Source organism: Urocitellus parryii, chromosome X, assembly GCF_045843805.1.
Source record: "Urocitellus parryii isolate mUroPar1 chromosome X, mUroPar1.hap1, whole genome shotgun sequence".
In the NCBI taxonomy this organism is placed as follows: Eukaryota; Metazoa; Chordata; class Mammalia; order Rodentia; family Sciuridae; genus Urocitellus; species Urocitellus parryii.
In genome coordinates, this window is record NC_135547.1 from 58657057 (window position 1) to 58673514 (window position 16458).

At 38.1% G+C, this 16458-nt stretch overlaps 1 protein-coding gene across 4 annotated transcripts; it reads right to left on the bottom strand.

Moving 5' to 3' along the window:
• Positions 1-250: 250 nt before the first annotated feature.
• On the bottom strand, positions 251-16094 carry Nox1 (NADPH oxidase 1). Of its 4 annotated transcripts, none has more exons than XM_026410521.1 (13): positions 16023-16094; positions 13776-13871; positions 8707-8811; positions 8211-8295; positions 7754-7902; positions 7469-7650; positions 7252-7384; positions 4843-4938; positions 3825-4060; positions 3449-3611; positions 2874-3020; positions 2566-2690; positions 251-377 (listed from the first exon to the last, which is right to left on the bottom strand). In XM_026410521.1, the coding sequence occupies exons 1-13, from the start codon at positions 16065-16067 to the stop codon at positions 251-253; spliced, it is 1689 nt and encodes a 562-aa protein (XP_026266306.1). In that variant the 5' UTR covers positions 16068-16094. The 4 variants fall into 4 exon arrangements, with proteins under 4 accessions (XP_026266306.1, XP_026266301.1, XP_026266302.1 ...); XM_026410516.1 differs by having other exon boundaries at positions 8707-8807; positions 13772-13871; positions 16023-16067; XM_026410517.1 differs by lacking the exon at positions 8707-8811 and having other exon boundaries at positions 16023-16067.
• Between the last annotated feature and the right edge of the window lie 364 nt (positions 16095-16458).

Consider the following 16458-nt stretch of genomic DNA (forward strand, 5'->3'; position numbering starts at 1 on the left):
GCTTTCTAGGATTGACAATTTCCCAAGAAAGGATCCATGTGCTTTGCAATTATTGACTTCTCAAGTTCTTAGATTGGTGAAGCTCAAGTATTAACAAAGTTAAATGCATTTCTTTTAATGACAGCGAGTCAAGTCAAGGCTTGAGAGGTACAGTATTATGAAGTGGCTGAACAAACCTGACCAGATGAAGTAAGTTGCTGAAAATCCAAAAGAGGGACAAAATGCAAACTACTGTGTTTACTCCTATAGTTCAGAAATTTTCTTGGTTGAAGTAGAATTGAACCTTCCGAGGATCCAGACTGGAGTATTGGTGACAACATTTGCGCAGGCTCTTTGCCAAAGTCAGAGGACCACATAGAAAAACCCCCACCACAGACCTATATGAATAGAACAAAGGCTGTTGATATAAAAGGAGAAATGGCCCTCTACTACTCCCATCAACACTGAACAAAAATTCCATCATTGACTCCTACATTCTTCATGGTAAGTGTTTTTAACCTTTTCGATTTGCAAGTCCCTCTTGTGCTCAATCCAGATCACTCTCAGCACTGAGCCATTTTTTATTGAGAACACAATACCCAAGAAATATACAACACATCAGTAAGACTCTGGAGCCAATCTACCTGAGTTCAAATCCCACCTCTGACATTTAACCCACCTGCATAACTTAAGGCAAGTTGCTTAACATCTCTCTGTGTTTTAGCTTCCCTTCGGTAAAATGGGAATAAAAATAATACCTATAGGTTTGTTTTGAGAATTAAATGAAAACATAAAATTAAAAAAATGCCTAGCACACAGCAAATGCATATATGTTAGCTGACATTAAAGCCATCCACTGTGAACTTATCCCCACCTCAAAATTTCTCACACTAAAGAGGAGATGTTCTTGCCAAAGCTAACTTTTCCAATTGTGCTCTGGGTCTCACCTGCCTTCTCTCTTTTTAAATCTAATTATGGTGCAATTCATATACCATAAAATTCACCCTTTTGAAGTGTGCATTTAGTGCTTTTTAGTATAGCCACAAAGTTGTGAAACCATCACCAATTAATTCCAAAACATTTTCATTATCCCCAAAGGAAACCCCATCCACATTAGCTAGTCACTCTCCATTTCTTCCCAACCACAACCTCTCTGCCCTAATCTACAGTCTCTATTTAGATCTGCCTATTTTAAACATTTCCTATAAGTAGAATCATACAATAAGTGGCTTTTTGTGTCTTCTTTCATTCAGTATAAGGTTTTCAAGCTTCATCCATGTGGTAGCTTGTATCAATATGTCTTTCGTTTTTATAGCTAAATTATATTTCCATTATGTGGATGTACATCTGTTAATGGACACAGGTAGTTTCCACTTTTAGGTTATTGTGAATAATGTTGCTATGTATACTCATGCATAGGTTTTTGTGTGTGCATACATTTTCATTTCTCTTGGATATATATACCGAGGAATGGAATTACTGGGTCATATTGAAACTGTTAACACTGAGGATTTGCCAAAGAGTTTTTCCCAAGTGCTATAATCTTATTCATTCTCACAGCTTTAACTGTTCAACTCAAACAACATGATAATTAGCATAATCTCATTTGCTTGTATGCTGCTGTTTTACAATTTACAGAGCAATTTTCATATATTGTCTCATTTAATCTTCACAACAATCCTGCAAGTGAGTACAGTAGGTATTTATTAATATAACCCCCATATTACAGATAAGGAATCTGAAGATCAGAGGGTTTTCAACCTCCGGGTCCCAGAGCTGGAAAGTATCAAAACCAACATTAGGACCCAGGATCATCCAAATCCAAATAACTAAGGGCTCTTGCCACTCCCTTCACAAAGTCTTTCCCAAGCACTTCGTGTTTTTAAACCATAGGTGTCCATGCACTTGTTTCAAGGAATACATCATTCTACTTTGAATTGATTGTATGCATCTCTTATTCAAATGTGTGCTCCTTGAGAGCAAGAATTGTACCCTATTTCTCTTTCAACTTCCAAAGTTCCTGTAATAGTGAATGTTGAGTTTATAGAAAGTAACCGATAATGTTTGTGCAGTTGAATTGATCTCACCTGCCAACTTGTTCAGGGAGTTTCCCTACCATGACCAACTTCTTCTCCTTCCCATTGGAATGGCTGGTTTCATAGCACTAGGTTTTCCTGTATGCTCTAACATGATTCAAAACCCTCCAAAAAGACTGAAATCAGTTGAACTAGATAATACATTCCAAACCCTTGTTTCTGTAGAAACACCACCCAAAAAAACCCCCACGCATTTAAATTGCTCCAGTTTTCTGTTTTATTTGGTAGTATAGCTCAGAACTGAGCCTCTTTGCCTCACTGTTTGAATGGAGGCTTGCTGGGGCAGCAGCATCTTCTCATCAATTACAAGATCATGACTCTTATTTTGCTAAAACCCCAGATAAAATTTCCTCAGTTTTAAACAAGAGTCTAGGATAGTTCAAATAGTTTCTACCCCAGAAATCTTTTCCTAAGAGTGTTCAACATACTATAGTACCTTTCCTAAATTCTAACTCCACAAACTCAGTTAACTAGAGGAAAATATACCTACTTGGGGTGGGTGGTAGCTATTGTAGAAAACTCATTGTCCCACATTGGTCTTCCAAAGAAGGTTTTCTGTTTCAATCCTGTCAGGATGTCAGTAGCCTTGTCAAAGTTTAATGCCACATGACCAGCCTGAAGTCAGAAATAAGAAGTTAAAAAAAATCCTCATAACTGCCTTCAGTCACTTTTAAGCTTGAGTGTAAGGGTGAAGGCAGGTAGGAAATAATTATTTCTAATCAGCAGTGTTTCTAATCTATCTTTTGTCTGACATTCATCTGCACTTAACATGGGAATTAGTGTATTGTTTGAACTCACAATGTTGCTGTTCCATCCAGTGAGGAAAAGACGGTAGTTTAAAAAACCCACTTTGCCTGATTCTTCCATCTCCTGTTCCAGGGAAGTCAGTAGGTCCTTGAACCAGGCAAAAGCACCCGTTTCCCTGCAGATCCAGTAGAAATAAATCTGGAATCAGCAAAAGAGACCACAGCATTATTAAGTGCCCTTTACAATGTATTCTGTGTGATGGGATTATACACATGCACCCACTATGTTTGTTGATTGAGTCAAATGGTGATCTGGTAAATCATGTATACAAAGTGGAACACCTTAGGCATCATGAATGTCAAAACTCCTGACAATTTCCCTAATGGAAATAGCCCTCCAAGGTCATCTTTCATTTGAGATGATTTTAAACGCCAGATTGAAAAGAAGACCATGCTTTTCTATTGAAACTGGAAGTAGATGCCTTGGCAGAGAGAAGTGATTGCTCACTCTATTTATAAACTCTCTAAAGAAAGTTTATTCCCTTATCATCTGTGAAGACCTTAGCCTATGAGGGCACTAGAACTGTCAGGCACAGGCTATATAAAAAGTGATATGCTGGAGGGTACCTTTTGTGTTTTGAGTTTGTGGTCCGAATGCTGCAATTTGAACCAGATGGATTTCAAGATGGAAGCAAAGGGAGTGACCCCAATTCCTGCCCCAACCAGCACAGCCACTTCATACTGAAAAACATCCTCACTGGCTGTGCCAAAGGGACCATCCACCTCAATCCTAGCAGAAGGGAGAAGACAACATTCAAGTGAAGTTTCACCTCCTCTCCCAACCTCAAACATCCTCCCACAACAACAGCTCCCACAGCTGACTTCTGCCTGTTTGTTTCAATCACAATTCATCTTACCAGAGCAGAGCTTCAGTAAGGAATTGTTTCCTCTCTTCTGCCAGTCTATATCCTAGTCTGAGTCTCTGCTGATTTCAGAGACCTACCTGGGAATTAGTGAATTCTGTTGTTCAAACACCCTTATGAGATTTTCTGTCCAATCCCCTGCTGCTCGGATATGAATGGAGAAGAAATCTTCTTCTGGAGCAGAGGTCAGAGTAAAGGGATGCCACTCCAGGAAGGAGATTGAGGGGCAATTAACAAAGATGTACTGTCCCACTTCCATGCTAAAGCCACGCTTCTTCATCTGCAATTCCAAAACTTTGGATGGGTGCATAACAACCTGTGAAGGAAGCACATAGACCAAAGAAGACAAACTCAAATGGTGACAAAGGCAGGCATTTAAAGTAGATGAGCAAAGCTGATGACAATGATAAACTGAGACCAAGTCTTTTCTAAAGGGGGCAACAGCAGCTACTTAGCTCCAGAGAATGCTTGCACCATGGAACTGTGACTCAGTGTTACTGGGTTTTCTGATTCCACAAGTAAAAAAAAAATGCCTCTTTTTTAAAATGTTAAAGCCTCCATCCAGAGTTTTAAATAACAGCAACCAGTTCAATGTTTCTTTTTTCACAATGCTAGGGATCAAACCCAGGGCCGTGCACATGCTAGGGAGGTGCACCTCTGAGCTACACCTCCAGCTCCAAGTTAATTTTTAAACAAACATTTTTAGGCCAAACAATATATATCTGAATGGGAGAGGGAGTGTAGCTCAGTGGTGAAATGCTTGCCTAGCATGTTCAAGGTCCTGGCTTCAATCCCCAGAAGTAGATACACACACACACACACACACACACACACACACACACACACACACATCTCCACTGGCTAGATCTTCCCAGGCCACCTGTTTGCATCCTCTGACATAGACCCATCCTGGTGGTTTCTGTCAAATTCATCTTCCCCTCTTTCCCATAGTTCTGTGCAGCACTAGAAAAACACATATTGCCTTCACGTGTTCTTTTTTATTCCATTCAGTGTGACATGACCATTTAGTTCTATGCTCAAAATACCACATTTATCACAGCAAGATGAATGTGCATATTTATTTATTTATTTATTTACCTTGGTGATCACAACCTTCTGCTGGGAGCGATAAAACCGGAGAAGAAACCTTTCAAAGATATATAGAGCAAATGGTGCAAGGGTCCACTTCCAAGACTGCACAGGGAGATTAAAGAATGAGATTCCCTTTTAATCTCTCATTTAGAACTTTCTTTATGTAGCAGTTCATTGCTTCATTCAGTAAATATTTGTCAAGCTATTGATATGTATCATTACTAAGCCACTAATTTTACCAAATCCTGAAGACGGAAGTAGAAATGAATATACTGCAATAGTTTTGTTTGCTAATATCTTACTCATAAATTAGTCCATTCTTTGAAAATTTGCATTTCTGATAGGAAGCAAAAGCAACAGTATATATATTTATATTCTTAAATAATATAAAATTTGATTTCAAAAATCTAAAACTATCTTCCAGGACAACTTATCCAATCTGAAAAACCAATAGAAATGGTAAATGTGAAATAGAAGCAAATGATTTAAAACAAAACAAACAAAAAAGGGAAAATATTGGTTGATGTTTTGGATAACAATATATAAAGCTTGATATTAATCCACTCTTTTCTCAAGTGTTCAAAACATTTAGCATAATCATGATTTTTAAAATTATTTAAATTATAAATTATAAATTTAATAATTAAATTATAATTATTAGCACATATTACTTGTTTAAAATAATATTTTTCTTTGTGACATTTTATAATACATATTATGTAATTTGTATCCACCTTCCCTATCATCCTGCCTTACCCATGCCCACCCTTCCTCTTTCCCTTCCCTAATATCCCCCTTCTACTTTCATGTCATCTTTTAGTAGTTTGTTTTTATCTTGTCTACATATATATTTTTTAAAGCAGACTTTCTATCCCCCAAGATCTTCTCAAGATAGCAGATAACTTCAATATGCACAGGATCTACTAAAAATATATTTCCTAGTGATACTAAGTCATGTCCCTTCTTGCACAATTGGTCAAGTATGATATATTGGAGCTATGTAGAATGAGGTTTCTTATGCTGTTGCAGGTCAATAACTTCCTTGGATATCTCTGGGGAAGGAAGTAACAGAGATCTGGCTAGTGTTAGAGTAGACATTATACAATTTAGTGTTATTTGTTATTTAAGAAAAATCCCCAGCTGTATTCAGAATACATGAAAAAAACATACATAAGGAATGGGTAATAACAATGTGATAAAAGTATTGGCCTCAGAAATAGAGAAATGATGGGCTGGGGATGTGGCTCAAGCAGTAGCACGCTCACCTAGCATGCGCGGGGTGCTGGGTTCGATCCTCAGCACCACATAAAAATAAAATAAAGATGTTGTATCCACTGAAAACTAAAAAATAAATATTGAAAAATTCTCTCTCTCTTAAAAAAAGAAATAGAGAAATTAATATTAACAAGATAGCATTTTAGTCTCTCAAACTTTGAGCAATAATTCCCAGAATTAACTAGGATTCAGGGAAATGGGCATACTCCCACATATAGCTAATGGAGGTACAAATTAGCAGCATCTTCCCAGAAAGCAATCTGGCAGTACATCTCAACAGTTTCAGAAGCATTCCTTCTCTTTAACCTAGGAATTTCACTTCTAGGAAATGGAGATAAAGAATTAATTAAGGTATGCACAGAGTACATGGCACACTTATGGCCCCAATATTTACTACCTTCCTTTTTCTTTCCTTCCTTCCTTCCTTCCTTCCTTCCTTCCTTCCTTCCTTCCTTCCTTCCTTCCTTCCTTCCTTCTTTCCTTCCTTCCTTCCTTTGATGGGCTAGGGATCAAACTCAGGGCCTTGCACATGTTAGGCAAACACTCTTCCACCAAGCTATATCCCCAGTCAAGAACTCAGTTTCTTAATCATCCACTGTCTAGCAGTTCCCAAGCATAACACCAAAGAAAACCTACTTCAATAATGCTTTTTTTTCACAAGAAAATTTGATTGGGATTTCATAGCTGAGTTTTTGGATGGTACAACTGTCAAGACTCTGTAAAGCCTGGGCTTGAATTTAATCTTTTGGAATCCTAGTCCTTTTGTCCTCAAATGGAGACAAAAGAAGTACTTACCCAAGAGGTTATTGCTATATATAAATGAGATTAATCAATATTATGCTGCAAGGCTGAGACATGGTAAAAAATATCAATAATGTGGACCAACATTATTACCTTTTCAGGGGGTCATACAATATGCAATGACTTTTAGACCTTCTTTTTCAATATTCCCTATTAATTGTCATTTTACCAGTGATGCTGGAAGTTCCTTGAAGATAGAAATCTTGTAGGTATCCTTTATAGGACCCAGCACATGGCTGAGCTAATAATGTTGATAGTAACAATAATAAGAGTAATATTAACAATGATAATAGTAACAGCACATAACAAGAGGCTGTCCTTGTCCATAAGAGTTCTTACCTCAGGGGGATGTCCCTCAAATTGTGGCTCCTTGCAGTCAGGGTCATGATCATCCCACTTTTCAAAAGACTGTGCACACTTATGGGGATGACTCTCATTCATGCTCTTCTCTGTTTGACTCCGGACAATTCCACTGAAACAAAGAAAGATAGTTTAAGGTAAAGAATTATGCAAGGTTGAGAGCTGGAACCTGAGAATGAGGGTTTGAAGACCTTACCCCAAGCCATGAATCCATAAACAGACCATATAGATGATAAATAGGTGGTGTGTATACCAGAAGAGCTCAAAATAATGCCTCCGAATAAACTCCATAGATGAAGTTACCATGAGAATCAAGGCTATGGTGATGATCACTCCAGAGAGACCAGCAATAGTGGTGAATGTCACATACAAGACTGTCTGTGAACAGAGAAATGTCAGCCTGACATGATGTCCAACAAGGATATTTTGGTCTTCCTGCTCATGACCAGATCCCAGAGGCTTTGCCATTGAGTCAACTCACCATGTCTGGCGACGCTATGGGATTTAGCCAAAAACCCCCCTCTTTGTCATGATGTAGGCTGGAGAGAACAGAGGCAAGGGTTATAGTTGTGACATGATGGCTTCTACTGTAGCGTTCAAAGTTAAACAGGTGTGCAATGATGTGGATAGCTAAAAAGAAAGAAATGTCTCAGGAACATTATGGCAGGCACAACTCACTAAAATAGGAGAATCCTACATACAATGCTAGTAGAATTTTGAGTCCATAGAAGGTGCCCTGTAATGCAGGGAGATCAAAGATCTTATATCTAATCACTTCCCAAAGGAATAGAATATAAGCTCCAGGGATATAGGCCTACAACACTGCATGAAAAATAGTCCCAGGTGCTCAATATTTTTTGAATGTTTATATTCATGGGTAAATGAAACTAGACTCTGAATACCCTTGAATTTTCAGTTTCATGGTTTTACTGAGTTACCTGTGAATATGCAGATCATATATGCCACCAGCTTATGGAAGGTGAGGTTGTGATCCAATGACTTTCTCAGTGTGCGACTGCAAAACTACAAATATAAAGTGATCATGGTCAGGTGTCACCATCCTGCCTTATGAAATTCACTAACCTATAGCCAACTTGTCTTAGATATAGCATGCCAATCAATACCCACCCATCCTTACCTACACCCTTAGTTACCAAAAGAGACCACTAGCTCCCATTCCTAGGGACTTAGTATTGGACTAACATCAAAGATATCAGGGTCTCTTTTTTTTTTTTAAGAGAGAGAGAGAGAGAGAATTTTAATATTTATTTTTTAGTTTTTGGCGGACACAACATCTTTGTTTGTATGTGGTGCTGAGGATCAAACCTGGGCCGCACGCATGCCAGGCAAGCACGCTACCACTTGAGCCACATCCCCAGCCCCAGGGTCTCTTTCTTTAATGTGAAAGTTGACCTAGTTGTAGCTAGGACTCACGGATCCTCTCAAGAAGGACAGCAAATTGCGACACACAGGAATCAGGATCAGCATGCTGTTAAAATTCAAGCAGAAAGCAGAGGCTCGGGCCACAGCCAACGCTGTCTAGAGTAGAGAAGAAAAGAGTCAGACTGCTGCTTCATGTTACCATCTAACAGGTGAGCAATGACCCAATCCATTTGTCTGAGATCTGCAAATGGACAGAAGTGCAGCTGCTTCCCCTCTCTCTCAGTAATTAGCACCATCAGGCCAGTCTCTATTTGTAAAAGGCAGAAAATGTGCTGAACTTAACACTGATTTGCGAAATACCCATGAGAGTGGTTTAGAAATATATTTTAAAAATATTTATTTTGTTAGTTGTAGGTGGAAACAATTATTATTTCATTTTTATGTGGTGCCTCACGCATGCTAAGCGAGCACTCTACCACAGAGCCACAACCCCAGCCCAGAAATATTTAACTATACGTGAAATAACATGAAAGAGAACAGGATTTAATGATTCCATGTTAGCAAATACATTCCATGGATATAATATTTTGAATAAGTATTTCTGTTTAATACACTTAATTATGATTTTATTATTTTTCATTCATAAGACAGTCTTGAAGATCATATATACTATTTTTCGTACTGGGATGGAATCCAGGGGTACTTAACTACTGAGCCTCTTTTATTTTTTTTATTTTGAGTCAGGATCTCACTAAGTTTCTTAGGGCCTCACTAATTTGCTGAGGATGGCCTCAAACTTGTGATCTTCCCAGCCTCAGCCTCCCAAGTTGCTGGGATTATAGGTGTGCACCACCACTCCTGGCTCATATATAATTTTATATGCATTTTAAATAAAGCCCATATTTAAAGGTATAATTATAGATGGTGACTATTTTATTCTCTTTTCTTTATTTTCTAATGTTGACATTATAAGCATATAATTGATAATAATAATTAAAAATTTAATCACATATTTAAGATATATTTAACAATTGATTAAAGCTTAAGCAAGATTAGCAAACTCCTTGGAGTAAAATTCTTAAACTTAGGTAGAGATTTAAGAATGGATAACTTTCTTTTTGGGGGTGGGGACAGTGCTGGGGATTAAACCCAGGGCCTTGCACACATTAGGCAAGCACTCTACTACTGAGCTATAACCTCAATTCTGAGAAGGGAGAACTTCTAAAAGCAGAATTTCAAGCTGAATTCCTAAGGTGGCCAGGTGTCATAAATCAAGAACAACCTGATATAACAGTAGAAGCTTCTGGAAAAGGAGACAAGAAGTCAGTGATCTACAGAAGTTTTTAGCCCAGCAACAGGCCTAATTAGGTATAGAATGGACAGAATATGCTCAACTTCATGGCAGCTAAGCTTCACTACTCAACTCTGTGCCACTGGTTTCTAAGTCTGTGTCATTTACTTGAGACAGTAGGCTATAGAGTGTGACAATCTTGTAGTAGTAGTGGAGGTGGTAGCAGCAGCCAGGCAATTCTTGTTGCACATCAGTTGACTGGCCAGCCTTACATGTATGTCTGTCAAAGACTTGCTAAAAATACAAGTATGGGTTAGAGTTAAAAATTTCTCAGTCATTTCCTAATAATATTTAAGGTACAAATGATCTTTCCATACAACCTAAACCCAGAACAATGTGACATCAGTTTGATAAGTGAGGTCGGGATTTGCCTAGAGTCCATAATGGCTTATAATGTAGGCAGTGCAATGAACAAGAGCTGCCCTACTGTTTTCCATTTCTGGATCTTCCATATGACCTGTGTTTTCTCTCTCTGCTGAGTCACACTCTGACTGTTTTAGGTGGAGACAGCCTGTTCCATTTCAGAGTAAATTTTCTCTGTTCATCTCAGATATCCTGCATTTCCACATTGGTTCCCGCAGCTTGCTTATTTGAGTCACAGAGGTTTCTTAAAGCTAAAATTGGCAAGTAAATTGAAAATGTAGGACTATAATTTCACAGCTCCATATTCTGGGGCAGCTATCTATATGGAATGAATTCTTTTTAGATAAAGTGTTTTTTCCCTCCATTGCAGCACATTGAAATATCCCAATGTATATTCATTTCTCTATATCAACTCTCACTGATGTTATAATTGAAATTCTGCTATCATTAATGCCTCATTGACTATGTATTTAAACTCCTTCCTCTGCTACTTATTTTCTCTGGTTCATAATGAATTCAATTTCTTTCTGTGTTATCCCAAGGTGAGCATGAATTTAAGAAATACCCTATGGAATGAATAAATCAATTATGACACATTAATGTGATGAACTGTTACCCTCTTCAAAGGCTGAGAACTACCTGCAGTAGTATAGTGGCAGTAAATGTTTTAACAACCAGATTTTTTGGAGGGTGGCAGGGAGATTCCCAATTTCCAGCATTTGCCTATTGTGATGATGTAACTAATCCCACTAGAGCAGATTTCAAGATACCAACTTGATATCACCGAACATCACTGCATGCAGAGTTGGGAACAGATTCACACAACTCAATATTGCATAACAGTTAGTATGAGCTGGTTCCAGGTCTCACATGGAAAGATATTTGAGATACATTAAGCATGGGAAGCATTTTGAGTTAAAATCTACAATATGATCCCTTTTTTGATTTAAAAAAATATCCTATCTTTGTTTATCAAAACTCATAGCATGGTCAAGTGCAGTGGTATACACCTGTAATCCCAGTGGCTCAGGAGGCTGAGCAGCAGGATCGTGAGTTCAAAGCCAGCCTCAGCAAAAGCGAGGAGCTAAGCAAGTCAGTGAGATCCTGTCTCTAAATAAAATACAAAATAGGGCTAGGGATGTGGCTCCGTAGTCAAGTCCCCCTGTGTTCAATCCCCGGTACCAAAAAAAAAAAAAAAAAAAAAAAAAAAAAAAAAAAACCTCATAACATGGCCAGGGGTGGTGGCACATGCCTGAAATCCCAGCAGCTTGGGAGGCTGAGGCAGGAGGATTGCAAAGTCAAAGCCAGCCTCAGCAATTTAGTGAGGTCCTAAACAACTTAGAGAGACCCTGTCTCTTAAAAAAAGAAAAAAAATTATAGCACAACAAAAAAGCAAATTTCATTCTGTGGAAATTAAAAGCAATAGTACCTACCTTAAAAACAAAAACAAAACCTATGTGATGTGTTTGTGAATGTATGTCAGCATATCTATACACACACCAAACTATTAATGGTGGTTATCTCTGGGGAGAGGGATTGGAGGGGAATTTTCACATTTTACTTATACTTCTGTGTGGCTTGGTCTCATTGAAAGTAGTATTATTTATAATTAATTTATTTTTTAAAAAGGCTTTCAAAATAAAATGTCCACAGGATATCAGTATGATTCATTTTATGCTGCTGATTTTTTGTCATGAAGTAATCAAGTTCTTAATAACTAGTCACATTTATTGCATCATTCTCTTAATAAAAAGCTATTTTTAAAACAAATTGACACTTCCTTTGGAGTTTTAGTTTCTAAACAGGGATGAGGGATGAACATTTAAAATTAAAAACAGCAGGGTGAAATAAGCCATGTACAGAACATTCAAATCCGTTGTGATCTCAACATGGATCCTTTGATTATGGAGAGAAAAGGATTTTTTAAAAGAACAAGCTGTCTTTAAATATGTATATTGAGTGGGCCTTTGTGTAAAGCTATTGAAAAAAAGCACTGTCAGGATGAAAGTGATTTAACCAAATCTCTAAACTGTTACTGCATAATAGAGATGGCAATCAAATTTGTTGTTCTAAACTGGTAGGGTCCAGGTGCATTAGCTTGGGAAAAAAACAGCCTCACCTCCATATTACCTCCACACTAAGTGCCAACCCACCTTCTTCCTCTTCCATACTTAATATTCTACTTTCCCTGTCTGCTCCATTTGGTACCTTAACCTGACCCACCTTTCTGCAAGCCTAGGGTTCTGCACCACCCATCTCCCAGACCCCATATCCTGGGGATAGCAAGGTGACATTAATCCACAAGAGTGGTTTTCAAATGTCTTTCTTTCTTTCTTTCTTTCTTTCTTTCTTTCTTTCTTTCTTTCTTTCTTTCTTTCTTTCTTTCTTTCTTTCTTTCTTTCTTTTCTTCTTCTTCTTCTTCTTCTTCTTCTTCTTCTTCTTCTTCTTCTTCTTCTTCTTCTTTTCTCTCTCTCTCTCTCTCTCTCTCTCTCTCTCTCTCTCTCTCTCTCTCTCTCTCTCCTTCTCTACCTTCTTCCTTTGTTTCCAAACTCTTTCTTAAAATAATAATCAGGCATTTGTAAGACAGGTAAAGGCTGCTCTGACTGAAATAAAGGCAAGAGTCAGGAACATTGCCCAGTTAGACTTCCTCTCACACCTTATAGGAGCACCTGAGTTTCTGGAACCAGTTTGAAAACCACTGCCTAATAGGTTTCTCTATTGCATGATTTCTTTATACATCCTATGGAGTGTGCCCTAGATAGGGTTTTCATATTTACTAATAAAAATTAGAGGCCAGGTATGGTGACACATGCCTATAATCTCAGCAGCTCAGGAGGCTGAGGCAGGAGGATTGCGAGTTCATAAGCGAGCCCCAGCAACTTAGTGAGGCCCTAAGCACCTCAGCAATACTCTGTCTCTACATAAAATATTAAAAAGAGCTGGAGATGTGGCTCAGGGATTAATTGCCCCTGCTTCAATACCTGGCACTAAATAAATAAATAAATAAATAAATTAATTAATTATAGGCTATCCAGCTAAATTTGAATTTCAGAAATAAAAATAAATATTTTTGTACACCTATACTCCATGTGATATTTGGAACATGCTTATATAAAAAATGATTCCTTGTTTTTCTGAAATTCATATTTAGGTGGGCATTCTACATTTTTTCTGGCAATCCTAGCCCTAGAAGAAATCAGAGAATTGGGTCACAAAGGAGCCAGAATCATATACCATGTATATTTACATCTATATCTACATATTTCAGGTGTAGTGGCACATGCCTGTAATCCCAGCTACTTAGGCTGAGGCAGAAGGATTTCAAGTTCAAGCCAGCCTGGGCAAGTTAGTGAAACCCCCATCTAAAACAAATAATGATTTATCACATCACAACTGTGATACTCACCCCAAGAATTTCTCTTGTGTAGTAGTATTTGTCATCCTTCTCATATTTCAGGAAGGTGTGTACAAAGAGGAAAACATTCAGTCCCAACCAAGCAACCTACAGGAAGAAAAAAGAAGCAAGGAAAACAGTGGGATTTGGAAAGAAGCAGATAAGGTATAGGAAGCAGTATCACCATTTTGATTACTTTGTGTTTATCTGTTTTTGTTTTAAATGTGTAAAATCCTGCCAGTATCTAATCTATTTTTCAGAGTAAGCTAACACTTTGAGACATGCATTAGACACTAATGATCAGGGTCAGAAATCTAAGGTCCATGAACTAAATCTGGTTTGTTACCTGTTTTTCACAACCTGCAAGCTCAAATTTTTTGTTTTCATTTTTTACTTTTTTAAAATTTTTTGCATTGCTGAGGATTGAATCCAGGTCCATGTGCATGCCAGGCAAATGCTCTACCATTGACTGTTTTGACTGTTCTAAACAGTTAAAAATAGAAAAAGAAGAAGAATATTTAATGACATGAAAATTTTATGAAATTCAAATTTTAGTGACCATAAATAAAGTGGTATTGGCACTAAGCCACACCTATTCATTTCTGTAATGTTTATGGCTGTTTTTGTGATAGGATGGCAAAGTTGAGTAGCTGGGACAGAAGCCATATGGCTCACAAAGCCTAAAATATATACTATCTAGATTTTACTGAAACATTTGCCAATTCTTGGACTAGAGCTTTCAAACTAAATGCACCTAAAAATTGGCAATAAGTGAATAAGTGAATTTCTGAAGAAACAAAGAATAAATTTAGCATCTATAACAATACTCATTTGAAAAGGGCTAATCCATTCCCAGATGGCCCTGCCTCTTTAATTACATCCTGACATACATTTTCCTGTTTTTAGATTGTGAGTCTTTTTTAAAATTAACCTATTGTTACTCCTACTCATTTTAGCCCTTAATACTGCTTTTGCCTGTCCAACACTCTGACTTCATTGGCTAAGAGGGCAATTTCGAACCCACTGCTCATTGCCTTAGACACCAACCAATTGAGCTCTAGCCCAGGTTTGGAAGTGCTGGTCTGTAATTCAACAGGTCTCTATGGTACTGGGATGCCTCTAGAATATATTCTTGGCATCAGGATGGATAAGAACCATCTCAGCCTACAGGTAAAAGGCCTTTAGCCTAGGGCATAGTTATTTCAGATTCACTGGATCTGAACCACTTGCAGACCTCTAGCAGAAAAGCATAGTGATTCCAAGTGTGATATTGGAATCATACTCCAATTTCTAACACCACCACTTACTAGCTCTATGATTTAAGCTCTGCGATTTAAGTTCTCTGAACATCAATTTCTTCACCCATAAAAATGAGGATAAGCCAGGCACAGTGGCACATGCCTGTGTAATCCCAGCAGCTGGGGATACTGAGACAGGAAGATCCCAAGTTCAAAGCCAGCCTCAGCAACGACAAGGCGCTAAGCAACTCAGTGAGACCCTGTCTCTAAATAAAATACAAAATAGGACTGGGGATGTGGCTCAGTGGTTGAGTGCCCCTGAGTTCAATCCCTGGTACAAAAAAAAAATGAGGAAAACAGGGCTGGGCATGGTGGAGCACAGTAGTAAGCACAACAGCTGGGGAGGCCGAAGCAGGAAGATTGCAAGTTCAAAGCCAGCCTCAGCAATTTAGTGAGATTCTGTCTCAAAATAAAAAATAAAAATTGCTGGGGATGTAGCGCAGTGGTAAAGCATACCTGGGCTCAATCCCCAGTATCAAAAAAAAAAAAAGATTTTACCTCATTTACCTTTTTTAGTGTCGTTACTAGAAAAATTAGCAATTACATGAGTGGGTCGCAATATAGTTTTAGTGGGAACTGCTGGGTCAAGATGATCTCTAAGATCACTTCCCTCTCAAACATTTAATTATTTTATGAAATCTTGATGACAGTGATATGAAAAGGAGAGAAACCAAATGCTCCATGGCAACAGATAGAAGTGGGATGGTAGAGAAAAATAAGTCAGAGAATGAAAACAAATTGAAATTCCAAGTATGGCAACATGAACAATTGCCTATATGTTTTTTGTCTCTGTTCTCTCATCTGGCCTAGAGTTCAAGTTTCTAAATGATAACTGGCCTTGATGAGCCAAATAATTGCCATAGACTCTTTCACTTTTGAGTAATTTTAGAAATATTAACAAACTAGATGTCTCCTGTGTTAACTAACATTCCGAACTAATAGGAAGTGAAACATCACTTACCAGACACAAAACTGCCAACCAGTGGTTAACCACCCAGTTCCCCATTGTCAAGAAGTGGTTTGGAGTCTCTCTAGGTGCAGAGCAGATTCAGAAATCTGGATTCTGAAGAGGTTCTTCAGGGTTGGGACCTCTGTCCAGTTCTGAGTCTCTTGAGCCTTTAAGATGTGAATAGTGCACACCTACCCAGAAATGACTAAATGTATTCTGCCTTCCTCCTTTGGAAGGAACTGTTATCAGCTTAGGTAGACCAGCCCTACATAGGAGAACCACAGGGGTTTTCCCTGTTAGGGATTTTACACCTTCAGGAAATAGCAGTCTTCTTGGGTGAAAATATTCTTGCTCATCATCTTATCAACATGACCTAATGTGAAGCATTACTTTCCTTGATAAGAGATTTGCTATGGTTTCTCATGAGAAAAAATAATTAGGCTGGGAT